The sequence below is a fragment of the Sinohyriopsis cumingii genome, chromosome 11 (genome assembly GCF_028554795.1).
Source record: "Sinohyriopsis cumingii isolate HCF-2022 chromosome 11, ASM2855479v2, whole genome shotgun sequence".
In the NCBI taxonomy this organism is placed as follows: Eukaryota; Metazoa; Mollusca; class Bivalvia; order Unionida; family Unionidae; genus Sinohyriopsis; species Sinohyriopsis cumingii.
The window spans coordinates 13,524,956-13,548,276 of NC_142971.1; the positions used below are offsets into that span (position 1 = coordinate 13,524,956).

A 23,321-nucleotide genomic window follows, 5' to 3' on the forward strand; every position below is an offset into this window, starting at 1 on the left:
TGGTTTGCAGTGACCTTGACCTCTGAACATTCCACCCCAAACTTAATAGGATTCTTCCTTGCCCCTGGTGCAAGTTTAGTCCATGTACAACTCTTGCCTGTTACAATGCACTTCACTGTAACATGATTCTAGATATTATGTGGTGGAGCTATGGACACCAAAATCAAAATTCTAAAAATAATAGGTTTCTTCCTTTCCCCAAGTGCAAGTCACCAATGAAGTTTGGTCCATGTATTTGATCTAGAACTAATTTTATTGTGCAAAAGCCATTACAATCCTTTCAGCTAAAGTGACCATGACATTTGACCTTTTCACTCCAAATACATAAGACTTTTTGCTAACTCAAAGTGTAATCCATCCACCGAGTTTCATCGCCTCAGATAACGGAGTACTTAAGTTACTTTGTAGAAACCATTTTTCTTATTTCAGTCACCCTGACCATGATCTTTCAGCTTTATACAGAAATACAAGCCATCAACAAACTCTAGTGACCGGAGTAAGTTAATGTGATCAAGACAAATTGGCAACAGACATGAATGAACAGACATCACAACATAATATAATTGGCAGATAAAATAAAAAACAAAAAACAAACAAAGAATTCAAATATCTGTTGAATACATACTGGATTGGCAACTGCATCCATGGCAGGAAGCAACAAAGATCCAGCAAGTATCTCTCTCACCAATGAACACATACTTCTGCAATATAATTTATATAGGTAATAAAAATGTATGAAACAAATGTGCAGGATTTGAATGACAAGTGACCCAAGAGGGCATGATAGCACTCACATGGCTTATACAACTTCACACAATTTCACTCTGCAGGCTTATGTAGTATTGTCAGAACACAATCTATGTAAAACATCTCAAACTTTGCATCATGTACATTGTATCTATTTTCCAACATCATTATAAAAATTCCTTCTAATGATAATGGTATAACTAATAAGCATAACCTCTTGCCCATATGCATGGTCTTGATGTAATATACAATGGATCTTATTAATATCTGCAGATCACTTATTATACATGTCTATAACAATGATAATATAAGCTTAAGGTTGAGACAAATCCAAATCAAATTTAGTCTCCAGAGTGGTAACAAATTTAGCCAATCAGATACAAGATTACCTCATTAATTTGTATAAATCTTGCTCATAATCAGCCTCATCCAACATCTTGATAATATGTGTAAAAAGTCTGACCAAAGCCTGATCCAAAATATAGTTGCTGGCTTGTTGACAAATACAGGCAATGAGACACAACATCACACCATTCATACCAGTGAATTTCACTTGTAGTCATATTCAACAACAATATTGATCACATTGGCTTAATTGCAAAGTTTAATCAAAATTCTATTTAAATTAAGGCTTCTAGAGTGATAAATAAACCTCAGCCAACCAAACATAAGATCACCTCATACAGTGTGACCCCACTATAACACAGTAGTTGGGGTCCAAAGGACCCAACCATATTATAGACTGAACTGTGTTATAACCAACCAAGTCAGTTAGCTGAAGAAAATGATGCATGTACCTAAAAAATGGCTGGGGGTAGGTAAAAAAAGGAAGGTGCAAAAATATGTGATATTGATTAAATGAAGACAAACGCATATAAAATATACTTACATCTGTGAAGTACATTCCATAATCCATTCAGTACTTTACATGTATATAAAAAAAATTCCGTCAATTGGATTTGGATTTATTTTTTTAACATAGCTTTAACAATTTTTCAGTCATATCCCTATGATGTCTGCAGTGTGACAGTTTATAGTGATGTGTAGTACTGGGGCATCATGCCACAGACATATAGCACGATGTCCCACCCAGTCACATTATCCTAACACCAGGCCAACCCGTCCTAACACTAACCTCTTAATACTGAGCGCCAAGTGAGGCAGCTGTTAGTACCATTTTTGTAAGTCTTTGGTATGACTCAGCCGGGGATTGCACCCACAACCACCCGCATCAAGGCGGACGCTCTAACCACTGGGCCAATTCAAGTATAGATAACATGTTATATTTATGCATCAGTCATATCCTGTTAGAAAACATAAATAGTACATACATAACAAAATTGGTAGTCCTCATTTCACCCATATAAAATTGTCATTAAACAATTTACTACAATATTGTCACCAATATCATGTGGCTATAGTTGTTTACATATACATGTACTTTAATTGACCTAGATATTTGGTCAGCTGGAGACAGCGATCACCTTGCCGAGGCTACCCAGGGATGAGGCTATTTTAAAGGGAAATGAAAATGTGAAAAAGATTAAAAAGTTTAACAAACATCTTTGCAAGTTACCCCATCTTCAATTAACTTAATAACCAGATATCTATGGTTTCAAAAGATTAGAAATTTAGTTTGTGTCTTATGCTGCCATTGGTAGCTACCGTAAGAATAAACTTTTTTCCTGCAAAAATGAAACTTTCACAGCACAATAAATGTGTTTCAGTCACTTTGGAAAATGCAACAATACATCAGATCCCATTGCTTTTATTTAAGTTTGGTGCTGACTCCCTTTGATGAAAGGTTCTTTGTTTTTATTGAAGATTGTAGTCAGCTTTCTTTGATGAAGGGTGCATGTGTTAATGAAGTCACCAAAACATCAAATAACTGCAGAACATTGAGACTGATTTTTTTTCTCCATCTGCTCAGTATTTATACAGAATGATTGGTGCTTCAAAGGTAATCAGTTTTCTTTGAATTTCAGCCAAACTATATTTTCTGGGTTCATTTTTTTACAAAAAGAGCCAATAAGCTGTAATTTGGTTGACTGTAGCAGTTACTCTTCCTGCATTCAAAGGTAAGTCAAGTGTAGGTAGTCCCAACAGAATGACTGTTAGATAGACCTGCGAGTAGATCTCTGGTTGTATTTTTTGGTGGGGGATTGACATTTCTTGTAGCAGAGTGATTCTGCCTTCCAAGCATGCATCAAATATTTTAAAAAAAGATCAACAAACGATGGATACAAAGGGATTACTACAGAAAATGTGAGCATTTTGAAGGATTTAATTCTATGAGTGTAAAGAAGATGAATTTTACTTACCATCCAGACACAAAGGTCAGTCTAAATCAATATATTAATTACTAGCAAGCAGCCGATAGTTTGACACTATTTCATCTGAAAAGATGATTGAGATTGTGCAAAGGTACTGTTAAGATGATTTGTCATTATCAACAAAGAAATGTGTACATGTAGCAATAGATTCCAGTGCATTTTATATAAAGTTTGCAGCCTCCTTTCATGGTTTCTCTTAATTTCTCCACTCCAAACCCAAGATTGTATATACAAGTTTAAACAGCCAACAATGTCACAAATAAGATCACAAGATGGTATACTTTTTGCCAATAAGGAAACAAAACTGCAATTTGTGAAGCCCAGTGGGATCCCTGAATAAACATTTTACATTATTTTTCACACTTTTAAGAACAAAAAACTATTTTTTGTGTACAAGAAAAATACATGTATATGTAATTTCAGAAGCCACACCACAATCATCATAAATTAGAGCATAATCTCTTCAGGAAATGATAATTAACTTTTTACTCATTATGTTTCGTACTTTTAAGCAAGAAAATTTTCCCATGTACAAGAAAAATACATGTACATAAAAATGTTGGAGCCAAGCCACGATTGTGTTATATATGAATTCATGTTATAAGAAGCATTCTATAATGGGGTCACACTGTATTTATGCAAAGGTCTTGTTCACAATAAAGACGAATCAACATCTTGACAATATCAGCCTATTTACTAAGTCACCATTTTTAAAAATTCTATAATCAACAGTTTGATCATGCAGATGCTTCACATGAACAAATAGGTGCAGTTTAAAGCATCTGGTGTGCTGCTGTAAAGTTAATCTGGTTTCCTCATAAATTTCACTATTTCTAAGATGAAACCTGGATCCAAATAAAACATGGATGAACAAATTATCTGGATTTTTTGGCAACAATCATTTTTTTTAGTTTTTGCTAGTATGTCATAAGTCCTTATTTTAAGGGTAATTTTCATAAGACTTATGGCAAAATTGTTAGAGTTGGCCGGTCTGAGGTAGGTGGGACAAGCAAATATTTTATGAAACTACTTGTCCCGGGCGGTAGTTGAACAAAGCAATTTGATCAGCCATGACTACATTATCCCATTTTAGCTACTATAAATCACACAAAGGATTAACTAATACCTTGACATCTGCGCTTGTGGACTGAGAATGTACGGAAAAAGTTTTTCAGCTAGTCTGCGGAGATATTCCAGCTCTGCCTTTCTACTGTTCATGGCATAGTGAAGATTTGGACCAAGAATATCCATCACACTATCTTGCAAATCCCTTTCCAGTTGCACTTTAAAAATGAAATACAGGTAAATATATCTAGATAAATACAGACTGTCATTCATGTTTATGTCAACTAACTTTGTTAATTCTTTCAATGATTATAACTTGTGAAATATTTGTTCAGATGCAGTTTTCTTGACATACATGTACAATATATAGTCAAACAGACCCTTATTCATATTCATATCTATATTTTTGGTAACTCCTGGTATGTGATTTTATCTAAATTTTAAAATTCCTATTCATGGATGAAATGTGTACATGATTTGAATGTGGTATGAAATAGGATTTATAAATTTATGTTTATGTACATGTTGACAATCAATTGTTGTTGTTGTTGTGGGGTTTAACACCATTTTTCAACACATGATAGGCTATGTATGGCAGCTAGTATTAATGGTGCAGGAAGAACCCTTTAAATTTCCAGCTGATAAAGCGGACATTATTTACTGGTCAACTGATTGCATCTAATAACACCGCCAAGCCCAGCAAATATGTTGGCGGCTTTCATTTTTTTTATGTTTATTAAATTGTGAGAATCTTTTATCAACCACCACATTGTCTGCTGCTTGGTTGTGTATGCAGTTAAAGAAGAAACACACGTCGATTATTGTTTGAGCAATGATTGTATACAGAATTAATTGAAGACAATCACAAAGATGACTTACTGGCTTTGCTCATGGATCAGTAATAAGTAACATTTCCAATAATGTTTATTTTGGCATAACACTTCAAGAACCTGGTAAAATTGTTATGTTTCAGAAGCCAATCCACGATTGTATTAGAGTCGAATTTGTATGCAAACTCTTCCCCATAATGATAGCAAACATTTTACACACTATTTCTCATACTTTAAAAAAAGTATTTTTCCAGGTACAAGAAAAATATACATACATGTATTTAAAATTTCAGGAACCATGCCACGATCATATTATATATCGTATTATATTCAAAGTCATACACAATCTCTTCCCCAAAATGATAATAAATTTTTTATGCGCAAAGTGCAGAGAAAGAATTGCATTTGTGAACTTGCTTTTCCATAACAGTAAAATATTTTTACAAAAAATAGGAAATTAACATTTTCATAAGAAAACTCTATACACATGTAAAACCCGAGAACTAAGTGCAGTATGCTTGCAATGGTCCCGAGTCACTTTTATAAAAAAAATGTAAAGTTGAACACATGTACAATTTCATACCCTTTCAATTTCCAGCTAATAAAGCGGGCATTATTTACTGTTCAACAGATTGTGTCTAATAACTCCACCAAGCCCAGCAAACATCTTGGTGGCTTTTGTTTTTTAATGTTTATTGAATTGTGAGAATCTTTTATCAACCACGGCAATGACTGCTGCTTGGTTGTATATGCAGTTAAAAAAGAAACACATGTTGGCTATTGTTTGAGCAACGATTGTATACAGAATTAATTGAAAAGAATCACAAAGATGACTTAATGACTTTACTCATGGACCAGTAATAAGTAACATTTCCGATAATGTTTATTTTGGCATAACACTTCAAGAACCTGGTGATATTGTTAAATTTCAGAAGCTACGCCATGATCGTATTAGATTAAAATTCATACGCGAACTCTTTCATAATACCTGGTAAATGTTTTACACACTATTTCTCGTACTTAAACAAAATGTTCTTTCCCAGTACAAGAAAAATACATATACATGTATTTAAAATTTCAGGAACCATGCCACGATCATATTAAATTTGAATTCATACATGATCTCTTCCCGAAAATGATAATAAATTTTTTATACACTATTTCATGTACTTGGGACAAAAACTATTTTTTCATGTATGAATGAAAATACGAAATTTTGGGAGTCACGCCACGACCATGTTATATCCAAATTCACATTATAGCAGGGTTGCACTGTATACTGCAACTGTACTTCGCAAGAGACCCTATTTGACAGCATACACTGTTGATTTTGATGAACTAAGCATATTTACATGACCTTGTGCAACCAGTGGTAAACCACAAATTATTCTCAAAACTTCCATACTGAGAAACTACACCATAGGCATCATTTTAAGCTTATAATTTCGATTATTATTACGATTGTCAAGGGGCCCCCGAGTGGCAGAGTGGTCTAAAGTGATCTGCGTTACAGATCACTGCCATCTCACCTCTTTAGATGCAATCAGTTGACCAGTAAATAATGTCCGCTTTATTAGCTGGAAATTTAAAGGGTATGAAACTGTACATGTGTTCAGCTTTAAAAAAATTATAAACGTGACTCGTGACCATTGCAGGCCTACTGCACTTAGTTCTCTGGTTTTACATGGGTATGGTGTTTGTTTATGAACTCGTTATTAATTTCCTATTTTTTATAAAAATATTTTACTGTTATGGAAAAGCCATTTCACAAACACAAGTTGTTCTCTGCACTTTGCGCAATGATTAGTACAGTAGTTTCACGTTTCTTTCGATATTCACAAAATCTGAAGTAAAAGTTATATGCACACTGAAAGCATGTGTTGATTGTTAATTATTCTTGCTGTAGTCGTTCAAAATAGATGAACAAGCGTTAATTATTGGAAATTTGCAATGGATAAATGTACATGGAAAGGCATTAATTTTTTTAGCAGTATGAAATTTGTACAGACACTGTTCATAGACCCTGGAACGTAATGAACCGTACACATGCTTCATCTTTCTTAACCTAATTTTGCTGTTAATTTTTCCCACTGAATTCAGACACATGATGTGTGACAAAATTACTGAATAATTTAAATATGTATGGAGTTTTGGCAATGGAATTACATATATTATGGATTTATTGTAAGCCCCGATGGTACTATATCAGACAGCGAGTAAACTGTGTTGATACTCTGTTCATGCTGTATATTAGACGTTGAATTCAGACACAATGATCTAGGATTTTTTATTATTGAATATTGTAAATCTGTGTGTAATTTTTCAATGGAATTGCATGCATTATAGATGAACTGCATGCCACGATGGCACAATAGTAAACGGTGTTGATACCCTATTCATTATACACATTAGACATGAATACGCATATATGTTCCAATGAGTTGTTCTCTGAAAAAGTAAAATACTGTAAAACCCAGCATTAACGCAACCCTGATATTAACATGATCCAATTTTTGGACCCCAATTATCTCATTCAGATTTCTGGAGTCATTCACACTTTTTGTGTTCCTGATGTAAGTCTGCAAACGTGATTTTTATGTTGTACTTAGATATTGTTTGAGAGGTAAAACATTTGTTTGGACTGTTCAGTGGTGATAGATGGTGCTCATTATTTGGACAATAATATGCTGGAACTGTTATAAATTATTCGAAAGAATTCTGAAAACGCCATATTGACAATGTCATGGTTCTTGGAGGACTAGTACATTTCTAGCATTGAAAATTATAAGGGACTTTTCATTCATTGAGGACTTTCACAGACTTTTATAAGGACTAATTTGGATCCACTTCATTATACATTAAAACCTGTTACAAGAGACCACTTCTTCTGCCAAGAAAAAATGATATCTCAAGACAGATGGTCTCTCATAACAGGTTTTTACAAAAAAGACCACTTTCAAAAGTCCAGTCTCAGAACAATTTAAAGAAAAATAACTACAATCGCTGTACATATATTCTTAAAGGTTCTTGCTAAAATCTTGTATGCATTCATCTGAAAACAAAATTATAAAGCAATAAAGATATACTTCTATCAGTGAACATGAAGTCACATTTACATCTGAAGATCACATGTACATGTATTAGCATATGAAATCATTTCTGACTAATTATTCCTTTTCCTTTATAACACTTTAAATTTGTTTTACTGACATTGAAACTGCTATTTTGTGAGTGGTCTGCTTTTTTCACTTCTTTCAGTAACAATAATTATTTTCTCCAGCATAAAAATGTACCTTTTTAGTTGGAGGTTCTTCTATTGTTATTAAGATACTTAGGTGTTAACATTATTAGTGCTCAGTTGTAATATCAACTGCAGAGGTGATTTTGACTAGGCTTTGGGAAAATAGGAAACATTATTAGGTCTTTAAGTTTGTTCTTGCGGTCAAAATAAGTGTGTTTTAAGAGCACTCTTGAATGGGATCACTGTGTCTTGTGTCTAAGTTCAATTTGCAATTCATTCCCCATTGCTGGGCCCTGGTATGCAAAAGAACGTTGTCCATATGACTTCATTTTCATAAAGGGAATAATGAGTATACGATCGCCAGAAGAGGAGCATAAGTATTTTGCTGGTATGTACACATGGGTGAAGTCAGATAGGTATATTGAACTGGAATCCATCAGTGAAATGTAGCACAGAGAACACATTTTGTGTTTTATTCTGGACCGAATGGATAGCCAGTGTAGGGTACAGAGCAGCAGGGAGGTGTGCTCTGATCGTGGTACTCTACATATGGTCCAGGCAGCTGTGTTTTGAACTTTTTAAAGTTTCTGGAGTAGATATTGAGATGAACCAGACAGAACTGAGTCCAGTCTTGAAAGTACTAATGAACACACAGTTGTTTTAGCAGTGTCAAAATGCATAGACATCGTGGTCACTGGTCGCATTCAGCTGGTGGTCACTCGTGACAGAGCATTTACATAATAAAATTGATATGTGCATTACAATTGTGGTTGGAAATGACAGGTGGTCACTCATAACAGTTTTTCTGTACCGTAAGTTTCTCTCACAATTTTCATTTATCACTTTAATAAATTGCTTTGTTAAGTTATACAAAACTTCTTGTTTTGCTTCTTTTCTGTTACTTAAGTTTGTGACCATAGAGCTGTAACACTCACATATGACCATTGTACACGTAAGTATATGCAGCAAAATACATTTTTGTTCATTGTTACATTGTCATTGGTTTACAAGCTGTTATAAACTTGGGATTGAGGAACAAAGTAAAAAGTTTTCAAAGTTGTTTACTGTTGTAGCATATTTGCTCTTCTACCCAAAGTCTACAAACTATTAAAATGAAATTTTAAAAAGCATTTTTGTGCATGTAAGTCTGTTTAATCCTGACATGCAAGCAATAATTGATTAGTCATAACAAAACATGTATTATCCCTTCTATTCTTGGAATAATTACCATCACAACATGTAAACTACTCATCTACTGAACAGTAATTCTTGCTGGCAAACAATAAAATGAACAATTTGGTGTCTAAATGAGTAGTTCATTAGAACAAGACATTCACTTTAACGAAGTATTCTCTTAATGTATAAGTGCTCTCTAAGAGTCAATGTTGGTGTTCAATCAAGAATTTGCAACAGCAAGGTTTGTTTTAGTGAGGTGTATTGTAAATGTGACTTACAGGACTTTTTGGCTTTCAGACATATATGAAGGTGCTGGAGACCTGCCTTTAAAAGTTTGTCTGTCACCAACTTGGACACATCAAGCTTAAATAAAAATAAATATTATATACATGCAAAAAAGTATCAACTGTTTCTTCATTTCATGATACGAGCCATTTTAAAGCATCCATAACAATCTTCCTATATGTGATAACGTACACTTTGAGAAAAAAAGCTCTAAAACTTTGAGCAATCAGTGTAATAATTTACAAAATAGGAATGCTAAAATTTCCCCCATAACATTTTTCTTTTATATCCTCCTTAATCTATCTGGCCTGAGGTACCATATATACTTACATATAATCTGGTTCCATATAATGCACTGGCAGATTAGGGACTATGTTGTTTGTTCTACTGAGTAGTCCTAACAAACTCCACAGACCCAAATCTGTGCATGCATTATGTAATGGCAGATTTTAGGGTCTGTCCATCTTGCAGCTGAATCTGCCTTGTATGCAAGTACATACAATGGGTGAATCAGAATCAAATAAAAATGGCTTGCAAATATTTCTATAACAAGTTGCAAGATGAATAATGCTATATTTTAACACATCTGCAAATGTTGCATGCTAACAACTCCTCCCCCAAAATAATTTGCAGTAGTCAAACCTCCAATTCAGGAATACAGTCCGAGACTTTCATATAACTCTAACATCATAACTCTCCTTGTGACACAGTGCAATGAAGGATTATATTTTCAGCAATTTCTTGGATTAAAAAAACATTTCCTCAGCGCATTAGAATAAGAACTACAGTCTTGGAGGATTTGAAGCCATTATTGATAGTTTTTTTGTTGCAAATATCTGTTTTACTGGTCACAATGATGCAGCACTGGTGCAACTGAATTTTGTGTGTGCATGTATGTGTGTTTAATTTGGATTTTTTTAACTTAGGTTTAACAATTTTTCAGTCATATTTCAATAATGTCTGTAGCATGGAAATTTATAGTGATGTCCAGTACTGAGACATCATGCTGCAGATATGTGGCATTATGTCCCACCCAGTCACATTATCCTTATGCCAGAGGCCAACCAGTCCTAACACTAACCTCTTAACGCTGAGCACCAAGCAAGGCAGCTGCTTGTTCAATTGTTCTAAGTTTTAGGTATGACTCAGCTGGGGTTCAAACCCATGACCTCCCACATCCAAAGCAGAAACTAAGTTCTGAAAGTATACTACCATTACAAGACTTATCTATAAACACTTGCATGTAATTAAAGATTGATTGGTCATTATAATTCTAAAACTGAAAGATATAATATACATTCTACCATTTTTATATATTACATAGAGGATATTTTCTTTTCCTACATTATTACATTAATATTTCATCGTTTAGTATCAAATACAGAGCCAAAAATCAAAATATAGAGTTTTTGGTACAACAAGATTTAATTTTATCAGGTATTAATGTGGAAAAAGAATTTTTTCTTCTTATTATTTACCAAACTTGTTCCAACATTGAAGTTTAAAGATTAAACTCACTCTTCGGCACAACATGCTCAACCCCACTCCTTTTTATAAATTCAACTCACTTTTATAGCCTGATTATATAAATATGTGACATAAGAAAACGGAACATTGGGTTGACCTAATCTGTTGCAGTAAATTTTAAAAAATTCATTTGGTAAACTATCTGACCTTATCGGAAAACAATGTAAGTTTGATTCAGCAATGCATCACCGCAGGTTTTGTCATTGATGTCAAGGAAGTAAAGGGAAATAACTTCAGATTGATGCAAACATCATTGGGTCGAATTTCTTTATCAATATTAATTTTCATTTCCGAAATGTAATTAAAAGCAGTTTCTGTTTATTTGTTCTGGCTCAAAAAGTTCTCAATGTTGTTGGAGGTAAAATCTGTGTAGGCACACACAATCAAGCATCACATGGCATGATGGGAAATCTTATATTTTCTCATGTGAAAGTATAAAGAAATATTTTTTAACATGTGAAAATGTAAGGATATATTTTGTACATGTGAAAATACTGGAATGAAATAAATAATGAAAATGTTTCTGTCAATAAAACACATAAAACTATAATAATTCATTATTAAATTATGCCTTTATTTACTCACCCTCTTTATTTTTCTCAAAAATATTGAGGCAAGGTATCTGATACTAGATCGAAGCTCATCCACAAATTCTTCATCTGTACTCAGATTTCTACAACAACAAAAAATGACAGAAGGGCCAACTATTAAATAGTTAGAAGAAACATCCATACATGTCAACCACAGTGCTACATCACCACAAGGTATACCAATAAAAGGTGGTCCTTTTAATAAGGCTATATGGTCATAGGTCCTATTTCATTAGTCGTAATATTATGTGACAAATACCTCATTATATAATGACATAACCTTCAAGACTGTCCACTTGTATAACTTCCATGAACAACATTATAGTGATGGAGTACTGTAAAATTCAACAACACACAATCTCCCCTACCTTAACTTCCCGTGGGAAAGCCTGCCAGTAGCTTCTCGTGGGTCGGTGGTTCTTTCCTGGGTTTTCCAGGGTTCTTCCTCCACCAGTTATACTGGCCGCCATATATGGCCTATCTTGTGCTGAAAAATGGCGTTAAACCCTAGAACAACAACAACAACCTTAACTGCCCATATCAAACCTTGTACTTTTTTTCCTTTAATTTTATCTATACATTTGAACTCCCTTAAGCAGCCACAACTGTTCTTTTCTGTGAAAAGCTGGTAAAGAGATTTAGCAATGTGACTATTGATTAAGATTTTTCAAATGTGCTAAAGTTGTAGCAGTTACTACTTGAAACTGGCCATTTGCCTGCATGTTGAGCCTGCCCCAAATAGCTTGTTAAACTGATACTTGGAACATCAACAGCCACACACCACTGGATATGACTCTGTGGCTAACTGTGCTTGAGAAACTGAACCATGCATAGATAAACTTTATTATGGCCAGGCATGCTGATGGAAGTGCAATAAAACAAATACAATTGAAAAATGAAGAAGAAAAAAAAACATTTTTATACACAAAAAAAAGTAATCAAGTTGAAAATCTTACACATTTCTATTATTGTACATGACATATATTAAAGCTTCATATTTTGAATATATACATGAAAGGTACCCCCATGTAAGAAAAGGTATTTTACTCTGTATATCAGAATGTATTTAACCCTATGCCTCAAAAGGTATTTAACACACTCATGTATCATAAGGTATTTAACCCTATGTATCAGAAGGTATTTAACCCCCTGATGTATCATAAGGTATTCAACCCACTAGGCCCTGATTATACTGAAATTTGGAATGCCAATACAAGTCTATATTATAAAGACAACTACAGTACTTTCTGGCTTATAAGTAAACACTCTTTCACCAGAAAATCTGGGGTTTTGTGTTATACTCAAAATCAACGTAAATATGGTTTATGTCATTCATATTACTTCATCATATGTCACGTAAGTTTTTGTATGTAAGAAAAAATACTCTCAAAATGTATGTATAAAAATAATTATAATTTTGGAGAAGAGGAAAAAATATAGGACCCCAAAATGAGAAGGATCTTGAAATATTTATATGAACATCAGTATTCAATTTACATACATCAGATGTAATTGCACTAAAGCAGCATGTATTAGTAATAAATATTGCTTAAATTTGATTATATATATGTGTGTGTGTGTGTGTGTGTGTGTGTGTGTGTGTGTGTGTGTTAGAATAGACAAGTAAAAAATGAATAACCATGACAAAAAGAGGAATACATTTTTCTACTTACACCTCATGATTAAATAAATTATGCCCCGATGAGAGATGTTTCAGAACAATTGTAATCTGTATTGTATAGTTACCTGGTGATTGTGATCTTATTCATGTACAAAGGCAATTCTATATTTCGTTATCAATTAATACCACTGACTAAACAAATCTCTCAAGTTATAGTTAGGATATCCGCTGTCCCAAGAACCACATGGCTTTGCAGTGCTATGTATATGCTAATTAAATAAGCTACAGCTGTTGTCAGGTCATTCCAGACAACACCTGTTTGAGAACAAGATTCTGCAGACCAGATCTAAGTAATGAGGCTATCAATAGGGAAATGAGGCTACCCATAGGGTATTGTGAATATGATACTGTGAATGCCAGGAAATGTGAGGTGATTACTGTAGTAAGATTTTCAACCAGTGACACCTTATGTACTTGCCAAACGAATTGTTAGACCAATTCAAGCAGCAACTAGCATGAGCAAAGATCAAAACCAAATGCTGCCTAACTACTGGAAGTGTGTGTGCTCTCAATGACAAAGAATACTCTTATATTTTGGGACTGGAGAGGTCACTCAACTTGTAAAGAAATTCACCAAGCATGCTAAGTGGTAATTCTTGGGATTTAACCTAAATAGGATCTATATGTATATAAATACTGTGAATATTTAAACTCTGAAACTGAAGGAGTATGATATGTATGTTAGTAGTTCCCATTTAATATTTAATACTGTTTTCTCTCGTTGACAAAACCTTCAGTTAACAGGGGTAGCAAGGTACAAAATAGCATGAAGAAGGGCTCCCTCATATTGGTGCATATTTTATTTTGATCACAAGGTGCAAGAAGAATAATGTGATGATGCTAGGATAGTTGATCTGGTGTCATCTCATACTCAGCATCAACTTGTAAATGGATGAAGGATGGAAAATTTACAAACTTTGCAAATTATACTCTGCATCAGCATAATGGCCCGCAATTAAAGTAAGTACACAATGAAGCATATTTATTATTTTCAGAATAGTTTTTAAAAAAAAAAACTTTTCAAGGGTCCTTAGCAGTTGAGGCAAAGTCCATATGCCCCTAACTTAGCTGACCCTATCTATACCATATATATATTCTTCTTATTGACAATCCTTGAACAATGTTTTAAACCTCCTATTTATGCAAAAAAAATTATATTTTAAATTCTATGCAAATTGTTTGTATTTTGTTTCCATTAAAAACTGTACTTGATAAAAATCAAGTACCCATTTTGTTTTAAATGTGTTAAGAACATCAGCACAAGAAAACTGTCAATGTACATAAACCATTACATACCTATACCAAGTGTAGACAAATTCATTCAGGACAATATCAAGGAACTGGAAAAAATAATGAAATGTTCCACAGCAACCCATGACACAGGAATTCCTTAACAGCTGTATCCCATAAATTCCCAATATAGTTTTGATTTTTAATCTAGATAATATTAATTTTTTTAAAATTAAATGTGTGTCAATTTACATTCATCATCAACTGAGACATGGTAAGGCAACTGGGTACAAATATAAAACTTCAAATATTTCTTAAATATGCTATTAATTTCTCAAGTTTTTAAGTGGGACTATATCATTGTAGCTTAATAGCTTTACATAGATCATTTCAAGGATAAAATGTCTCAAATTTTCCTAATTTATATTGCCACAACTAATTAGACTTATCATCTGAGTCTGGTTCCATTTCATAGAAGTATCAATCATACCTCTTCCGCTGCTTCATCTACTTTCTTTCTAACCTCTAGACCAGTCCATGGCTGAAATGCCAAAATGTTCAGCTCAGGTCTGAAATATGGGAAGACAAGTTAAACTTTTACCACATAAATCAGACAGTTTGGGGAGCATTTTTAACACAACAAAGATTTAATTAAGTGGGATTTGCCATCCAAAATCACAATAGCATTTATTTCTAAATTTGTCTGGACAACTGTTAATGCTTCTTTTACAAACTAATGTTGTTTTAAATCTTAATCGCATCTTTATCTACAGTATTACATAAATGAAAGTCTGAAAGTTTTATTGTAGAGATTACAATCAAGAAAATTTGGGCATTACAGATTAAACTTAGAAATGGTAACAATTTTCCAATTTAGAAATAGTAACAATTTTCCTCTTCAACAACCAGACAAGAGAAATTTGACAACTTATCTGAAATGTCTGTAAGTTAAAAATAATAAAAATAATCAAAATGCTTGAATGTAGCTGAATTTCTAGTGCTAAGGAAATCCCAATGTAAGAAAATCTAAATTCACAGATTGGATTTCCTCTCATCAAAACATTAGTACCATCAAATGTTGCCTCCCTTGTACAGCTACTGAAGATGCATGCACCATAATTTAAGTATATGTAAATCTCACATGCCTAATTCCATGCACTTAAAGTTATTACCAATTTTCCCTCAATGCCAATATATGTACTGTAAATTTAATTGCACTTAGAATCATGCTGCACAAACATATTTTTAAATCTCCAACTGTAACAAAGATTGATCACATGGACTCAAAAATATGCATGCCCACATGTAAGCTTGATTGGTATGAAGAAAAAAATATGCATGAAACAATGCTGTACCAGTCTGCAAGTTACACGTTCTTAACCAAACTGCTTTAAGAAAAAGCCTGCATATCCTGCCTATATGACATGAATTAGGATTGCACTGGTACATCAATTTATTACATGTCCATTAGGTGTGCTCTCTGATATGACTTTTGAATACATTGACTTTTGAATACATTCACATCAGAATGGTTAAAATGCTTTCAAAAATGAATTTATTAGGTGCCTCGACTCAAAGCAAACACATCACAGCTGGGTTCTGAATTTTTAAGTTACTTCTAAATTTCTGGCATTTAGATATCTCACAGCAGCAGCACACAAGATAAAGTAACAGATATAGCCAATAAAATGGTGGGCTTTATAGCCGAAATACAGGTAAATAAAAACATGTTAGCATCATGAAAAACCAGTATGAACTGCAGCTTGTGAATTTCACTAGTGGTAGGTTCTTACCTATGCCTGGGGCATTTTCTCTGTCCGCATACTGTACAAAATGTTTTCATCAGTGCCAGTTCATCGTCATCTTCAAACTTTGTCTATAAAAATTAAAATTCATTCAATACTACTTAAAACTAAAAAGAAGTAAAATAGCTGTACACTAAAATTTGAAGATTTTTTGCTTCTAAATCATAAAAGTTTGGTTTTTTTCAATGTTCAAATTTGTACAGACTGTAATCATCTGATAATTTGATTGCTATGAATTATTTTTCTTATGAAGAAGTTTCTTCCTCTTTCCAATAAGACATGCAGACATCAGAAAAAACCTATAGAGAACTCGATGGTCATAATACAGTACTCCCCAATTATAAAGCTCTCCATGGAAGCCATAAAGTATACTGCTTTAAAGTAATAAGTGCACAAAACAGTAGTTATTTCGCTACCACTAACTGAAATAGAAAAAATAAACTTGCCCAATTTATAGAGTAGCCATGTCAAAATGAAGGACCTCATAATGAGTGAACGATGTACCAATTTGTTTGAAACTTACCAAAAAAGTTATGTCGGCCCACAGGACCAGTAACCTTGAAATACTAGTGGTTCTGCCAATAAGCTAATGGTCCTACATTTCATCATACAAGGCAATACGTACTACTTAGTGACTAGATGGTAAATGCAGGTAGACATAAATATCAGCCATTAGAAAAGTTATTTATATCAAGAAACATGGAAAATAATGAAAAGCATGAAAAAGATGTTTATATCATATGTCAAATATATTAAATTTGATTAAATTCAGTATAACATGTCCACTGTTTACTGACCATAATGATAATGATTAATGTGCAGTTGATCCTGAGCTTGTGTATAGGTTGGGCGTCAGGGGCCCCGAGTGGCCGAGTGGTCTAAAGTGCTCTTCGTTATGGATCACTGCCATCTCACCTCTGTCTGCGGCAGTTCGAGTCTAAGATTCAGCCAATGTAGGTATGTGAGAAAGCTTGCCAGTAGCTTCTCGAGGGTCGGTGGTTCTTTCCAGGGTTTTCCCGGGTTCTTCCTCCACCATTAATACTGGCCGCCATGTATAGCCTATCGTGTGCTGAAAAATGGCGTTAAACCCCACAACAACAACAACAACATAGGTTGGGCGTCAGAATATGTTGCTGCTATTGAAGACCCATCTGAATTATAGTCAGAATAAGAATTGGATTCTCAATCACTGCCTTTACATCATTGACTATCAGAACCAGACCCAGCTTCTCAAAATAAGCCTCTGGAATCCAAAGTATATCTGCCCATGAAATTAGATCATGGGAAAGATATGTTCCACAAGTGGACCGTTGGAACTGGATTCAATATAATTCAGTATTATGCAGCTGAACATATAATTAACAGCATTGTCTTAGACTTAGCATCTATCATGGTTCTACATTCAAAGCAAATACTCAATTGCTGGACCAAACTTTGTTTCCCATGCCAAATTTATTGTTGCCATAAAACACAAATTTAAAGACCCAACAAATTATCATCTCCCATAGAAACAGTAAAACCCTTTCTCCAATCCATGAATACAAGTACTAACAAAAATGATATTTTTTGCTAAACCACAAACATTCATATCCACAAAAAGAAAACACTCAGTACATGATGTTTCTGCTAGAATACTTACCTGATCAAATTAAACTTAGGAAATAAGGTCTGCTACCTCTCGAATGCAGCCCTTCCGTAATGACGAAATATTAACATAGACAAAAGGGAATAAACTTCTTCCTATTATCTCCCCATACCACTAGAAGGCTACCCATGAAATGGACGTTTACTAATTTCAAGCAGTATGAAACATCAATGTGGATGCTTGCACCGCAGAGATGTGTGGGAACGTTTAACAGTGATGTGATTAGGTAAGAATTCTCTAAGAAATATAATTTACCTTCAATTACACTCCAGAATCACATTAACATTAGAAGAATAAATAACAGGAGGAAGTTATACATGAGCATCCAACTGTTATCATGGGCACCCTTCTAGGAAAGAATGGCTGGAATCCCAATATGAAAGATAATCCACTTCCACCATGATGCTAAGGCTTGAGGGGTTAAAGAAAACTTTATGGGATTCATGACTCTTTCTCTGGCAACATCAAGTAGTTTTTTAGAGCATGGACTGGGTCTTCAATCACACCGCTTCGCTTATCAACTTAGGAGAGGGAGCAAATGATAAAATTTGCTCCAATGTTAAAATGTGTTATTAGAACCAGTTTAAACTGATCTGAGTTGATCAAAACTCAAGAAATTTTCAATTTAGGAAACAGAAATAAGAGATTTGATTCAATAAAAGTCTAAATCAGCCAGAAGGTCTGACAGATCATTATCACAACCAATGCCACCCCTACCACGATGCCTGAAAGTGTCAGAGATCATGAAGCAGTAATCTTTGATAGTATTAGGTACTCACTTTCTCTCATCAAAAAGCCACAGAAAAAAAGTCAGCCAATGTTCTTGACCCTGAAACAGTCTCTGAAAACCTGCCACTTTCCCTCATTAGCCATTAGTGTTGTCTCTCCATGACTGAAGGCTTAAGTTCCTTTCTAAACAAGGGGCTCCTGACAAGAACCAGGTGTAAAGGAGCAGCCTATCCAGGCAGGAATGAAACTTATAGCCTCACTAGGGTTTTCCTTTGAATGTCTACTGCTAGACTGAGCAGATCAATCACCCGCACTCACTTGGCAGCTTTGTCCCCAGCTTTATGTATTATCTTTGGTACCAGATAGTAGGGAGGAGGTAGTCATAGCCACAAAACCCGTTGAACTGTGTATCTACATATTACCCAGGCTTCTGGTTCCAGGACTGGAAAGGTGATGGTTGGCAGTTTGCGGTTCCACCTTGTTGCAGATTAGTATATCACTGGCTACCCCCAAAAAGCACAAATCCACTGAAAGACCAATAGATGAATGGACCACTTAGTGGGAAGGGTTTGGCTGCTTGTTAACAGAAAGTTGTCAAGGACATAGAGCCAGCCAGAAATATTTGATCTGGATCATAATGTTTAGCTGCGATCACCAACTCAGAAAGTACCAGGCATGTAAGTCTGGTGATGCGCCCCCTACCCTCCAACCACAGAATTTTTCAATGTGATGAAATCTACCATCCTGCTGAGTGGATCCTTCCAGAAATCAAATTCATTTCCAGAAAATATTATGTGACATATCATCCAGCCCCCAACTTATTGCTAACCATTCTGTAGCAGGGTAACAGATGGTCTACCCAACCAAACAAACTGGCATCCATGCAAAAAATAACTTCCAGTTGGGGTGTTTCAAGTGGAATTCCTGTTCTGGTCACACCACTAATGCAAGAGAAGGTTTATTTTAGTCGAGATCATACCTCTCTGACTCCAAAAAGAGTATCAATGGGCCATCTGCAACATGCGAATGAAAAGGCAGCAGAGAAGAATCAAATCCATCACTACAATCAGCAAGCAGAGAAGAATCAAATCCATCACTACAATCAGCAAGCAGAGAAGAATCAAATCCATCACTACAATCAGCAAGCAGAGATGAATCAAATCCATCACTACAATCAGCAAGCAGAGATGAATCAAATCCATCACTACAATCAGCAAGCAGAGAAGAATCAAATCCATCACTACAATCAGCAAGCAAAGAAGCTGCAGAAAACCTCTCATTGAAATCACTACCATGTTGTAAATCAACTCTGTGAGCTCAATTGTCAGCACCAAGTACACAGGATGGAGGTGATTAAGGTTGGGACTGGTCAAAAACTCCATATAAAGATGGACAAAATTTTGGGATGGGTTGATATGTCAGATCTTTTCTATTCCAATTCATTAGAAACCCCAGCTGATATAAAAGAGAAATAAAAATTACTCTCGCCCTTCACCAAGTATGATCTCACTAAGTATTTTCGAAGGAAGTCATCCAAATACACTGCAGCTGCTGTAGACGATGTCAACCTAAACAGGGTGATGACACTGTTGATTGTTTTTGTAAATGCCTATGGTTTGATGTTCAGACCAAATGGGAATGCACCTCATTTATACATTGTTCCTTGCAATGCAAATCAAATGAACTTGTGTGAGGCCAGGTGGACAGGGACATGAAAATATGCATCAGTTAGATCTTAACTGATTGCAAATTTCTCCATCTTAACAAAAAGCTTGACTGAACCTGCCATTTCTATTTTGAACCTTGGTGTTGCAATGCACTTGCAGAGCCTTCTGAGACCCATTATCAGCCTGAGCTTGGCACTGGCTTTAGGCACTAGAAACAGCCTGGTATAAAAGCCAGGAGAGTTCAGCTTTTTAGCAGACAGATCTCCCTTGGCCCCTTCTCTGAATTAGATGGAATATTTGCCTTGGAAGAAGAAAATGAGACGAGGAGGCTGCATAAGAGATATCCAAAGACCCTCCAAGATAACTTAAATCACCCGTCTGTTTTGAGAAAAAAAGGAGAAAAACCAGCCAAAAATGATGTAGTCTGGCACATATAGGCTGATTGTCAGCTGCCAGTTGGGGCGGAAAATCACTGGCAGTTGTTGGGAGGCATAGGGAACATTACACTGAAATTGAAGAGCCATTTGCTACCTGAAACTAGAGTGAGGACAAAAATACTGTTGGGCAATGTACTGCCTTCCCTTTTTTGCTGATGACTGTCTCTCTCTTGTGGTTGAAACTATGTGGCCTAAACATGTGAATAGGTGGCAGCTTAAAGTAAGCTGAAGAGGCCTGCTTGCTTCGTAAATTTTCAACTGTACCACCCAACAGTAATCATGACAGAGGGGAAAAATGATTATGTAAAGATGAACACCATCTCTGTTAACCAGATCCAAATTCACTCAAGCCATCAGGGCATTTGCCACAGAATGATGTGCAGCCTTGCTAATTACATCAGGACTTTGACGACAATCATCCTCAGCTTTCAAATCTAATGAAACCTCTAATCTAATGAAACCTCAACCTGGTGATGGACGCTCTGGAGGTGGTAAAATCTGGTAAATCTACTCAATGGCTGCCTTGAAGCTAAACTTCATGTGCTGTGTTGGCACAGATCATATTCAGTGGCATGGATGAGGCAGTACCATCACTCCCTGTGTGTAATATCAGATATACCATGAACAAAGGGAATGCCATTTGAACTGGCATCAGGGCAAACAACACACCTTATCTTTCCAGCTTGGATGGTTGGAAGATCAGCTGGAAAGATAATTCAACAGCCAGATTGGCAGATGGTTGGACTGTCACCTCTGCAGTCTGCTAGATGGATGGGCATCAAAATGAAGAGACTGATTTGGTGGATCCCCACAAGACTCTGCATACAGTGGGATGGCCGGTCAGTATGCAGTACAGGTTACTGATGCTAGGGCCCTCTGGTCAAAAGGTATGGCCATCCAGGTGTCCAAAAAGCTCATCAGCAACCAAAGTGGTATCTTATGGACTGCAAGACTGGAAGTATAGATTGAGACCAGTATTATACCTCATGTGCCCTGAAAGTTATATATGGACATGCATGAGGACTTGCACCCATTGTACTGCCATAGAATGGGAGGACGTTCTCTCATCAACTCTAAGCCAATAATAGTGACAGGCAATTAATGAAGGGACAGAAATTACTAAATGGCCAGCAACTGCATCATCGTTTCTTTTGCAAAAATCTCCATCTTTCTAACTCAAGCAGCATCGAAGAAGTGTGCAGCATTGGTATCTCTGAAGCACACTGTTCCTATTAAAGATGGCCAGGCATTTCAACCTCACTGTATCTCTTTACTCTTCAGCTCTTGTGCATATTTGTGGACCATGTCCCTTCCAACCACACTGCACATACGCTGCATGATGAAGATGTATACGTATTATGTGTATCTTTGCTGACTCTAAATCTCTTGCATTTCAAAAATTTTCTTTTAACTGAAACAGCGAGAAAAATGTCAGCAAAATTACAGGTTGTGTGCATGAACAAAACAACCAAAATAAGAAACTGTGACAAATTAGCATGAAATAATTAAAAACACAAAAAAAATACCAACACTTGACAAAAACATTCATACTGACTTTCTACATGGATGAGTAGAAATAATGCTGATTTGAGAGGCAATGCAGGATGGTTTTTATCAACAATGCACTACAGTGAATACTTAAATTAAACTAAAGTGGTAAACATCCAGTTGAGGAGTAGCAAACATGCAGTAGTATGGGGAGGTAACGGATAAGAGTTGTTCCCCTTTGTCTATGTCGTATTTAGAGGGAGAAAGCTGGAATATTTGTCATTTTGAAATGGCTGCATTCATGAAATGTATTCAGTGGTTAAACAAATGAATTAACAGTCTCTTATTTTACCTTATTTTTTCTGCTGTACATAAAAAGCAAATTAGGCATCAGGAAATCCACACTGTAAAGAATAACAAAGAAGCATGAATTAAAACAAACATTTACAACAATACTGAGAAATCTCGGGTATCAATTTTCACGGTTTTCAAAGAAAAATTAACATTTTCCTTGGTACTTAAATCCATGGATCTGCATATCCACCACAGACTTATTATTCATTTTGGACTTTGATTTTTTTGATTTGCAAAAACCACAAAATCCACAAAATTTGATACCCACACAAAACTACAAATTTACAGTCAAGGCTCTAAACAGAATTTCTGAATGAGGAGTCTTGGACTCTTCACTGATGTAACTCAGGATTTGAGAGTCCCTGGCATAAATCCTAAAGTCAATGGTACAGAGAAGAAGATGAAAAAGAATATTATCATTATTTTGTAGCTGGACTAAATTCTTAGCCATTTATACTATCACATTGAAAAAAACATTTTCTGTAGATAGA

The 23,321-nt window shown here is 35.1% G+C and overlaps 1 protein-coding gene across 6 annotated transcripts in view; it reads right to left on the reverse strand.

The window, feature by feature from the left end:
- LOC149787630 (sorting nexin-14-like) overlaps positions 1-23,321 on the reverse strand; it is a 128,106-nt gene that overhangs the window by 94,823 nt on the left and 9,962 nt on the right. For 4 of the 6 annotated variants that reach the window (XR_016424079.1, XM_089973804.1, XM_089973803.1 and 1 more), the window contains exons 3-10: positions 22,829-22,880; positions 16,499-16,581; positions 15,196-15,274; positions 14,772-14,815; positions 11,790-11,877; positions 9,671-9,755; positions 4,207-4,363; positions 626-701 (exon numbers count right to left, since the gene is read on the reverse strand). Coding sequence is in view for 5 of the 6 variants with exons in the window: in XM_089973804.1 (XP_089829930.1) it covers positions 626-701; positions 4,207-4,363; positions 9,671-9,755; positions 11,790-11,877; positions 14,772-14,815; positions 15,196-15,274; positions 16,499-16,581; positions 22,829-22,880 (664 nt within the window). In the remaining variant the exon portion in view is untranslated. The remainder of the gene's footprint in view (positions 1-625; positions 702-4,206; positions 4,364-9,670; positions 9,756-11,789; positions 11,878-14,771; positions 14,816-15,195; positions 15,275-16,498; positions 16,582-22,828; positions 22,881-23,321) is intronic. The other 2 variants (XM_089973805.1, XM_089973807.1) reach the window with 1 other exon arrangement.